At 42.9% G+C, this 11,681-nt stretch overlaps 1 protein-coding gene across 3 annotated transcripts in view; it reads left to right on the top strand.

Annotated features, from left to right (window-relative positions):
• Positions 1-11,681, top strand: part of thoc1 (THO complex 1) — a 74,118-nt gene that overhangs the window by 8,755 nt on the left and 53,682 nt on the right. For all 3 annotated transcript variants that reach the window (XM_038809218.1, XM_038809217.1, XM_038809219.1), the window contains exons 3-5: positions 4,818-4,878; positions 6,874-6,940; positions 8,044-8,162. In XM_038809218.1, the coding sequence (XP_038665146.1) occupies positions 4,818-4,878; positions 6,874-6,940; positions 8,044-8,162 (247 nt within the window). The remainder of the gene's footprint in view (positions 1-4,817; positions 4,879-6,873; positions 6,941-8,043; positions 8,163-11,681) is intronic.

Raw genomic sequence — 11,681 nt, 5'->3', positions numbered from 1 at the left:
CCCCCCTGGCTAGGACCCCTCCTAGCCGCGGTGTATCCACCATCGTACTCCCGAGAGTCAGCTGGTTTTCGCTGACCCGGCTGCCCCTGCCACACTCCAACTCCTCCCGATGTGGGGGGGGAGGGGCCTCCCCCCCCCCCCGCCATCCCTCTCTGACCCCGCTTCAGCGCGGGAAAAGCCGCCATTGCTGGCCACACCCCACTCTTCTCTCCTCCCCCTTCCTCCGTCCCGCGCGCGGGAAACAGGGGAAAGCCCGCGCTTTCGCCCGGCCACACCCTACCCCGCCATCTTCAATTCCACCCCCGTCCCCATCCAAGCCCATAAAAAAGCCCCCTTAAAACGAGAGGAAGAAAAAAGAGAAAAAGAAAACACGCATAACCAACTTGCACCCCCCCCCGTCCCGCCTCCCCAACTTAACAATATAACAATATAAATAACAAATCTCAAATAAATACATAAATACATAACTATGCCTGCATAACTAAATAACTACCCCATAATAACGTATTTAACCATCACCCTCCATCGAACAGAACAGTAACCATAACCCTTAAAGAACAGATCAAAAAACAGTAAAAAAGCCCCCCCTACAACAACAATAATTAAGGGAAGTTGGCAACGGGAAGAGACACACAAAAAGGAACAAAGAAACCCCCCATAACACAAGTTTCAAAGAAACCAAACGATCCATCAACTTTAACCAAGTTCCGACCTGGCCTAAGAAAGACATGGGCCACTTGATCAGTCAAGGGTACTCGGGCGGCCTCGACCGCCGGCGTTCCCAAGTTCTAGTTCAGGTCCAGCTTTTCCTCCCGAACAAAAGTCCATGCCTCCTCTGGGGTCTCAAAGTAATGGTGCTGGTCCTTGTAGGTGACCCACAAACGCGCTGGCTGCAGCATTCCGAACTTGATCCTCTTTGCGTGCAGCACCGCCTTCGTCCGGTTAAACCGGGCCCGCCGCTTTGCCACCTCCGCACTCCAGTCCTGATATATCCGCACCGTCGAATTCTCCCATTTGCTGCTTTTCTCCCTCTTGGCCCACCTCAGCACTTTCTCCCGATCACAGAAACGCTGGAATCGCACCAGCACCGCCCTCGGGGGCTCGTTCGTCCTAGGCCGCCTAGCCATGACCCGATATGCTTCTTCCAGCTCCAGGGGCGATGGACCGGCCCCCTCTCCCATCAGGGAGCTCAGCATCTCCGCTACATATTTCGGGAGATCAGGCCCCTCCAGGCCTTCTGCTAGGCCCAGGATCCTCAAGTTCTTCCGCCTCATTCGAGTGTCCAGCTCCTCAAAGCGGCTCTGCCATTTCAGGTGGAGTGCCTCGTGCACCTCCACCTTTCCCACGAGGACCGTGGCCTCCTCCTCCCTTGCAGTCATCTCCTGCTGCAGCTCTCTTATCGACGCCTCTTGGGTCGCCTGGGCCCCCATCAGCCTTGTGGTCGTCGCGTTCATAGACTCTAAGAGTTCCACTTTCAGCTCCGTAAAACACCGGAGGAGAGCGGCCTGCTGCTCCTCCGCCCATTTTCTCCAATCTTCTAGTGCGCCACCGGCCGCCATTTTGGTCCTCTTCCCCCGCTTTTTCCGGGGAGCTGCTGCCGCTTTTTTTGTCGCCCCACTCCGAGTACCGACCATAAAGTTGGTCTCACTCTCCTCAGGGAGCCTTCCCCCACCGGGATTCGTCTTTACAGTACCGTCGGGGCCCTCCAATCGGCCCTTAAACACCTTTGTCGCAGGAGCTGCCAAATGTGCGACTTAGCTGGTCATAGCCGCAACCGGAAGTCCCAGTAAAAATAGTTAAACAAAAAATAAGGTGGTGAAAAGGCATATGGGACATTGGCCCTTATCTGTAGAGGCATAGATTACAAAAGCTGGGAGGTCATGTTGGAGTTGTGTAAAACTTTGGCGAGGCCATAGCTGAAATACTGTGTGCACTTCTGGTCGCCACGTTATAGGTAGGATGTAATTACCCTGGAGGCGGTGTGAGAAGATTCACCAGGATGTTGCCTGGGATGAAAAATTTAAGTTATAAAGGGAGATTGAATAGGCTGGGTTGTTTTCACTGGAGCAGAGAAGACTGAGGGGCGTACAAGATTATGAGGAGCATGGTTAGGGTGGATATGGAACAGCTGTTTCCCCGAGTTGAAGGGTCAAGGTGAGGGATAGGAGGTTTTGGGGGTGGGGGTGGGGGAAAATCTTTTTTTTTTTTTACCCAGAGGGTGGAGATGGTCTGGAATGCGCTAACCGGGAGGTTGGTAGAGGCGGGTTTCCTCCCATCCTTCAAAATGTACCTGGATGCGCATTTAATATGTCTTAACATTCAAGGCTTGAACCAAGTGCTGGCAAATGTGATTAGGTAGGTCGAGCAGGTGTTTTTCATGTGTCAATGCAGACTCGATGGGTCCAAGGGCCTCTTCTGCATTGTATTTTGTGTGATTTTGTGATGTAGTTCAATCCGAAACTGGGGACTCTAAACAAAACAAAGGAAACTGCGAATGTATCGGGGTAACTGGCAATGGTAGATTGGGAAACTACATTAAAAGGTATGACGGCAGACAGGCAATAGCTAGCATTCAAAGAATTAATACATGGTTTGCAACAAAGTTACATTCCTTTGAGGTACAAAACCCATCACGAAATGTGATCCAATATGGTTAACAAGAAAAGTTAAAAATTGTATTCGATCAGAGGAAGAAGCTTATAAAGTTGTCAGAGCAAGTAGTAAGTTTGAGGTTTTAGAATTCTGCAATGGAGGATCAAAAAACTGATAAGGGAAGAGAAAATAGAATGAGAATAAACTAGCAAGAAATATAAAAATAGATTCTAAAAGCTTCTATAGGTAGGTAAAGGAAAATATTAAAAACGACAAATGTGGGCTCCCTTTAGGCAGAGACAGGAGAATTTATAATGGAGAATAAGGAAATAGAGGAACTAAACAAGTACTTTGTCTGTTTCCATGGAGAAAAATACAAAAATCCCCTGAGATACGAGAGAACCAAGGGACTAGTGGGAATGAGTAACTGAAAGAAATTATTATTGGTAAAAATGTAGTAGTAGAGAAATTAATGGGACTAAAAGTTGATAAATCCCTTGGATCATCTTGGGTAGCTATTGATGGAAGTATTGGTGATCATCTTCCAAAATTCTATAGATTCTGGAACAGTTCCTGCAGTTTGGAAGGTAGTAAATGCCGCCCAACTATTTAAGAAGGGAGGGGGAGAGAATATATGGAACGGCAGTCCTATTAGCTTGATATCAGTAGAATGGAAAATGCTAGAGTCATTTATGGGTTAATGAAAGGGAAATATGTTTGACAAACCTGATCATGTCTTTTGAGAATGTAATGAGCAGAGTAGATAAGGGGGAGCCAATGGATGTGATGTATTTTTATTTTCAGAAGGCTTTCGAGAAGGTCCCATATAGGAGGTTAATAATTAAAATTACAGCAAATGGAATTAGGGATAATATCCTGGAATTGATTGAGAATTGGTTAACAGACAGAAAACAAAGTAGAAATGAACAGGTCATTATCAGGTTGGTAGACTGTGGCTAGTCGGGTACTGCAAGGATCAATGCTTGGGTCCTAGCTATTCACAATCTATATCTATGATTTGGATGTGGGGCCAAATGTAATGACACAAAACTAGATGGGAACGAGGTCTGAAGAGCACTCCATGGGAAAAAAGCTTCATGGGAATTTAGACAGACTAAGTGAGTTGGCATGGACATGACAGATGGAATATAATATGGAAAAATGTGAAGTTATCCACTTGGATAGGAAAAGCAGAAATGCAGGATATTTCTCAAATGATGAGAGATTGGGAAATGTTAATGTCCAAAGGGACCTGGGTGTCCTTGTTCAAAACTCTCTGAAAACAAACTTGCAGGTGCAGCAGGAAATTAGGAAGGCAGATGGTATGTTGGCCTTTATTACAAAAGGATTTGAGTAAAGGAGTAAATAAGTCTCGCTGCAATTATTTAAAGTCTTGGGGAGACTGAATCTGGTGTATTGTGTACAGTTTTGGTCTCCAACGTAATGGAAGATATACTTTCCTTAGATGGAATGCAATCACGGTTCACCAGATTTCTGGGATAGCAGGATTGTCCTGTGAAGAGAGATTGGGAAAACTGAACCTATATTCTACAGACTCTAGCTAGAGTTCAGAAGAGTGAGATCTCATTGCAGCATCCAAAATTCTCAAAGGGTTCGGTAGAGTAGATACAAGAAGGATATTGCCCTGACTATGGATGGGGGCCTAGAACCAGGGGACAGTCTGCATATAAGAGGTAGGCTGCTTGGAACTGAGATGAGGAGGAATTTCCGAGCAGTGAATCTTTGGAAATTTCAACTTCAGAGGGCTGTGGAGGCTCAGTCATTGAGTATATTCAAAACCGAGATGGATAGATTTCTAGATATTAAAATATATCAAGGCAAATGAGAATTATGGCTTTGGGTTAGATCGACCATTGGGCGGTATGATGGAGCAGTGGTTAGCACTGCTGCTTCCCGGCGCTGAGGACCCAGGTTCAATCCCATAGCTGGATCACTGTCCGTGTGGAGTTTGCACATTCTCCCCGTGCCTGCGTGGGTCTAACCCCCACAACCCAAAAAAATGTGTAGGGTAGGTGAATTGGCCACACTAAATTGCCCCTTAATTGGGGAAAAACGAATTGGGTACTTTAAATTTATTTTAAAAAAGATTGATCATGATCTAGTTGAATCGCGGAGTAGGCACGAGGAGCCAAACGGCATGATGCTCTGTTCATCTCAGAGAGTGAATGTTTTAAAGAATGTATGCTTGCCTTGTTTCAATGCAGTGAAACAGAAAAGAAAACAACATTGGATCAGGCGTTCAGAGGCGTCCTTGAAGAAAAGATTGTAAGTCTCAATGGAATTTTGTTATATATGGCAGAGTGAGATATTTCTCTTAGAATTTTAGGTACTGCATGTAATGGCAATGACTATGAAATAAACACTAATGGAGTTAAGAATGAACTGAGCAGTCAGAAAGAACTTACTTCGTGTCATGTGGTATATTTATCAATTATGGTAAATTGGTTGCTTTCGGCTTCATGGCATAAATGTGTATCAAACTTAGAAGGACTTGTGACAGAAGAATGAAGTATCGGTGACGCCAGATCTAATGATCCCAGATAGGGCCTTGCCCATAGTCCAATGAGACTTCAAACTGGGAAAGTAAAACACAAAAGTGAACTTATTCTCTTTATAGGAGTACTGGAACTGGGGGGATTTGCATTTGTGGAATTTACCATCTGAGCCATTGTTCAGGGTTTTTTAGCAAGTTGTTTGACATTGTAATCAAACATGGGGAATTTTGATTTGAGATAGGGTAAATGAAAACATGCCTAGTCATGGGGAAGATTTGTGTTGTTCACCTTATTTCCTGAATTGTGAAAGATAGTATAGTTGTTCATTGGTTGATTATTTGTATGTTGTTTATTGGTATATCTCAGTTTATTTTTATTGGCCTCGGTTTCGCAGTTAGCAGCAAACCATGGATTTCTCCTTTCCTGACATTAGTTAAGATCTAGCGCCCAAGTGAAGACGTTCTGAAGGTGGCCACTAACAGCAATATCAGTGACATTGAAGTATTTTCAGACACCATATCAGGAAATGCACTGAATTCTTCACTTTTAATTATACAGCAAAATAAAAGATTGGGACATAGCACATGGAATTAAGGTAGTAAATGAAATCTCATAAACCTTTTTATAAATAAATTATTTTTAGAATGTTCCTATCATAGTAGGGAAACTGTATATTTGACAATTATAAACATAGTTTGTCAGGGCCAATGAGGCTGTTCCAATCTAAGTATGAACTTAATGCACCACTAAAAATCCAATTCCACCCCGTTCAACAATGTGTGACTTTTTCGAGAGTAATGGAAGTGTCTTGTTAATTTGGTGAATTCTACTTGATTACAATCTGGGAGTACTTCACTCTCGCACTGTGTAGTGAAATGTTAAATCATTTAATACCATCTCTGGTTTTCCATGTTCAGCTGCACATGTGCAATCTTTAGAAGATGCAATTACTGATTCTATGCTTCCCTACACGGTGTGCCCAAACTCAAATCAAGGTACTCTCTACCTGTCTGATCGAAAGGTGATGTTTGCAGGCATCCAAACTGAAGTAGATGCATCACAGAATAATGCAGTGCAGAAGAGGCCCTTCGGCCCATAGAGTCTGCATCGACGCATAAAAGACATCTGACCTGCCCATCTAATCCCATTTGTCAGCACTTGGCCCATAGCCTTGAATGTAGATAAAGATTAAAAGTAACATTTCTAAGTATGAAATGTATTTGCTATCTGGCATATTGAATTTTATTGGACAATGTTTTTTTCATTCTCCAGTTATGGGTGTCACATACAAAGACAGCATTTGTTGTTACTTGTCCTTGAGAGGTTGATGGTGTGTCACCTCCTTGAAACACTGATGTTTGTGTGGTGAGGTTGCTCCCATAATATTGTTAGGCAGGGAACTCTCGGATTTTGATCCAGCAATTAAGAAGCTGCTGTCAGTTAACCATTTTCTTAGATAGTTGCCTGCTCTTTGTCATCTAGTTACGTGTTTTTTTTTGGCATTGAATTCTTGGAATTAAAGTGCTTTGAACGAAGTCTTCCAGAAGTGTGTGACCATTTCATTTTGAAATCCAACTAAAAATTGTTTTGAATTCTCGGTCTGATAATGAGAACATTTTAACTTGTGTAGTTCAGGCTACTCGGGTCTTTCTTTATATGCCTTAAATTTAATGGAGAGTAATCTATTTGGGTTAGAAATATAATGACCTCAAGCATGTAGACATTAGTAATTTTGTTCTTGAAACCTTTTTTCTCTTTTTTTCAGTTAGAGCAAAGGGAATGTGAAGATTTTTTGTCTATTATCTCACTTAGCATTAATGGAGTCACAGAAGGTAATTGAATAATTAGAAATTGATCCAAAATGAGTGTCGTTATTCAATATTGAACACTACGATGTTAAAATGTTAGAACATAATCAATGACAAGCAGTGTTAATGTAAGCCTACTTAGATCATAGATCATAGAATTTACAGTGCAGAAGGAGGCAATTCGGCCCATCGAGTCTGCACCGGCTCTTGGAAAGAGCACCCTACCCAAGGTCAACACCTCCACCCTATCCCAATAACCCAGTAACCCCACCCAACACTAAGGGCAATTTTGGACACTAAGGGCAATTTATCATGGCCAATCCACCTAACCTGCACATCTTTGGACTGTGGGAGGAAACCGGAGCACCCGGTGGAAACCCACGCATACACGGGGAGGATGTGCAGACTCCGCACAGACAGTGACCCAAGCCGGAATCGAACCTGGGACCCTGGAGCTGTGACGCCATTGTGCTATCCACAATGCTACCGTGCTGCCCTGACACTTGTGACACTAATAAAGATTATTACTATTCTATTATGTTTTGTGTGGCTAATGTGCCATTCATAATAATGTTGCCAATTTATTATATACAATATAAGAGTGGAACAAATAGGAACAGGTGTTATATACTCTTATTTCATGTGGTAATTTTGATGTGACACATTATTGATTGTTTTTTGGTTATTTTTTTAATTTTAAATACTTTTATTCAAAAAGGCTTTTCATTATAACAAAGTAGAACAAGACAGTAACATACAGTAAACACCATTTCAAAATAAACCACCAAAATCGGGGCTAACATTGACATGGAGCCCAACTTAAAATGCTGCCTAAACTGCCTCCAAATCCTCAAAGTGGATTGTGCCTCATCATGAATCCTTTGTATTATAGACTTTAGTATCTGCCACCATTTATAATTGTAAAATATGTTGCCTCCTTGAATCCAGCTAATTAATTAAGGTGCCAAAAGTGTCAGATAAATATTTTAATTTATTAGTGGAAGACCATTTAGCTTTCACTAGGGGCAGAATAGCATCAGTGCTTAATAGCATGTTTATTCTAAACTAACAAGTACGTTATGCTGTGATAATTTGGTAACTTTAGTGCTAATTTTGTGTTTGTAAAGGTATCTGCTCTGCAACAACACCTTTTCTACTGCTTGGTGATGTTCTTGATTGCCTTCCTCTTGACCAGTGCGACAAAATATTCACTTTTGTTGAAAAAAAAGTTGCAACTTGGAAATCCGTAAGTAATGACTGAAGTAAAATTCAGCAAAAACAGTTCAGATGAAATAATTAACAATTTATTTTTAATCAGTTGTTTCCTGAAGGACAACCATGCAGTTTAATTTCTACAAATTAATTTATTTGTCATTTTATAATGAGTGAAAATAAACTCCAACAAAATTGTATGTTGGGAATCTCAGTCACGTAACACCATTGAGACACCCCATAATTCTCTCAATTTCAGAGCAGTGGAGGCTTGCTTTCATATATTGGTTAATGATGGAAATACAATACAAAAAGAAGATGGAGGAGTTAAAAAAAATGAAATGCACATGTAATAGCGTACTGAAAACTCTGATTAAAAATAGTCAGCTGTTAACAGTAAAATATCATGTAAAAGACACCCCAACATCCCCCAATTTTCTTCATAAAAATATCCTAAAAATGATGACTTATGTTGGGCACATTTCCATGGGCATTGGCAGTCATCTGGTATTTTTTTTTTTTTTTAAATTTAGAGTACCCAATTATTTTTCCAATTAAGGGGCAATTTAGCGTGGCCAATCCACCTACCCTGCACATCTTTTGGGTTGTGGGGGTGAAACCCACGCAGACACGGGGAGAATGTGCAAACTCCTCACGGACAGTGACCCAGGGCCGGGATTCGAACCCGGGTCCTCAGCGCCGTAGGCAGCAATGCTAACCACTGTGCCACCGTGCTGCCCCGTCATCTGGTATTTTAACAAGTTGGCCATTGTTTACATGTGAGTCTGGGCAATGTGTTGCATGGCTTTGGCTTCCAAGGCACCATGGCTGAGTTTAATTCTCAGGTACCTTCATGTGCACGTTTATGTGGAACAATGGACTGCTATTGACAACACTGACTGCTTACACCGATGGTAGCTTTACAATAAATTGTAGTTGCCCTGCGATCCCTGCTGAAGTTTGCCAATTCACGTGTGGCTCAATAGCATACTTTTGCCACTGTGCCATTTCGGAGGTTTGAACTCCATTTATATAATTTGCATCACAATATTGAGAGAGTTTCATTATTAGGGTATCGTTAATTGTGCATTCAGTGATCAAGCATTTTTAATAGTCAAACATTACAAAATCACATCAATAAATATATGGAACGATGCAATGTTAAATGATTGCAGGTGCAATCTATGCACTCACAATCCAGTTATATCGCACTTGTTGAACGAGAATAGTTTTAAAACTGGATAAAATTCAGCTTCATGGCAGCAAATGAATCTTTAAATTCGAACCACAGCAAAATAGGATTAAAATGCACACATGTTGATTCTTGTTCACTTCGTCAAAAATCTGGTTGTATTAGAACTGGGGACCACGTGCCCCTGTAATGTTTTTCTTTTCACGCACTTATCCGATTGCTGTTGAAAGCCCCGATTATATCTGTTTCCATCACAACCACTGTTTCTTAACATCTTCACCAGTGGGAAAGCTTCTGTCTACTCTACTTAAACCCTTTGTGACTTTGAACACTTCTGTCAAATCTCCTCTCAATCTTCTCTTTAAGGATAACATCGAGGGCCGAAGGGCCTGCACTGCGCTGTATCGTTCTATGTTCTATAACAGCCCCAACTCTCCAATATACTGATATAATTAATGTCATGCATTCCTGGTCCCATTTTTGTGGCTATCGTTTGCACCCTCTCGAAAGCCTGCACACCCTTTCTAAAGTGTAATGCCCATAATTGGAAACACTAATTTGCATGCATTTTAAACACTTTCTCAGCCTGCCTGCCACCTTCAGCGATTTGTGTATGTATACCCCCAAGTTTCTCTGTTCCTGCACCTGCTATAGAATCGTGTTCTTTAATTTTTGTTGTGTCTCCTCTTCCTCCCACAATGTACCATTTCACAATTCTCTGCATAAAATTGCACCCTCCATGTTTTCATCCATTCCATCAGCCTGTCTCTGTCCTCTTGAAGTCTGTTACTATCTTCATCAGAATTGACAATACATCCAAACTTTGTGTTATTGCAAATTTTGAAACTGTAGCCTGCACACCCAATATTAATATATATCAAGAAAAGCGGTGATCAGTGCACTGATAACTGAGGACGTTACCTAACTCCAGTCTGAAAACAACCATTCGCATTTACTCTGTTTCCTGTCTCTCAGGATTTTGTATCCATGCTGCCAGTTTCCCTTTTACTCCATGGATTTCAACTTTTATGTAAAATCTATTATGTGGCACTTGATCAAACGCCGTTTGGTAGTCCGTATACACCACATCAACCACAATACCACCATAAACTATCTCTTTTTTTATATAAACATTTTATTGAGGTATTTATGGTTTTATAACAATAACAGAAGAAACAGTGTACATACAAATATAAACATCGTGCAAAAACCGTCTTCCTCCCTCACAGGTCCCACCCTACCATTGACCCTCTTGGGCAAAAGCTAGCCATGTCAGTTAGCCAGGTCTCCGACTTGGGAGGTTTGAGTCCCTCCAAGCTAATAACATCCATCTCTGGGCTACCAGGGAGGCAAAGGCCAGAACGTCTGCCTCTTTCTCCTTCTGGATTCCCCTCTGGACTCGGTGCTACCCTTGTTTTTAACACCTTGAACATGACATCCGCAAACCCCTGCCAGAATCCCCTAAGCTTCGGGCATGCCCAGAATATATGGACATGGTTCGCTGGTCCTCCCACACACCTTGCGCACCTATCTTAAACCCCAAAGAACCTGCTCATCTGAGCCACTGTCATGTGGGCCCAGTGAATGATCCTAAACTGTATCAGGCTGAGCCTGGCACATGATGACGACGCATTGACTCTACTCAACGCGTCCGCCCAGAGATCATCCTCTATCCTCCTAACTCCTTTTCCCATTTGTGTTTCAGCTCCTCAGTCTTCGTTTCGTCAGACCGCATCAGTTCCTTGTAAATGTCCGAAACCCTCCCTTCTCCCACTCATTCTGGAAACTACCCTGTCCTGTAACCCTCTTGGTGATAGGAGCGGGAAGGTTGAGACCTCTCTGCGTAGGAAGTCCCGCGCCTGCAAGTATCTAAACTCATTTCCACCCTTCAATTCAAATTTCTCCTCCAACTCCCTCAGGCTGGGAAAGCTCCCCTCTATAAACAGATCTCCCATCCTCTCGATCCCTGCTCTCTGCCATATCCGGAACCCTCCATCTAGCCTCCCTGGGGCAAACCGGTGATTATTGCAGATTGGAGACCAGACCGATGCTCCCTCTGCTCTCACATGTTTCCTCCATTTCCCCCAGGTTCTCAGGGCCGCCACCACCACGGGGCTGGTGGAGTACCGCACTATGCAAACCACTCCCTTCAACAAGCATAACACCTGCTCACCCCCCACTGCGCCACTGCCCTTCTACCAACCCTTCATTCACCTTCGGGAACCTCAACCCCCCCCTAACAATTGCCTAATCCCCTCCGGCCCAGCTGGGGATTCCGACTCATACAGCCTGCTGTAAAACTCCTTAAATGCCTTATTAACCCCTGCTGAATCTCCGACGAAGTTCCCATCCCTGTCCCTT

Source organism: Scyliorhinus canicula, chromosome 10 (genome assembly GCF_902713615.1).
Source record: "Scyliorhinus canicula chromosome 10, sScyCan1.1, whole genome shotgun sequence".
In the NCBI taxonomy this organism is placed as follows: Eukaryota; Metazoa; Chordata; class Chondrichthyes; order Carcharhiniformes; family Scyliorhinidae; genus Scyliorhinus; species Scyliorhinus canicula.
Note: the sequence above shows the minus strand (reverse complement) of the source record. Positions and strands in the feature narration are given on the sequence as shown.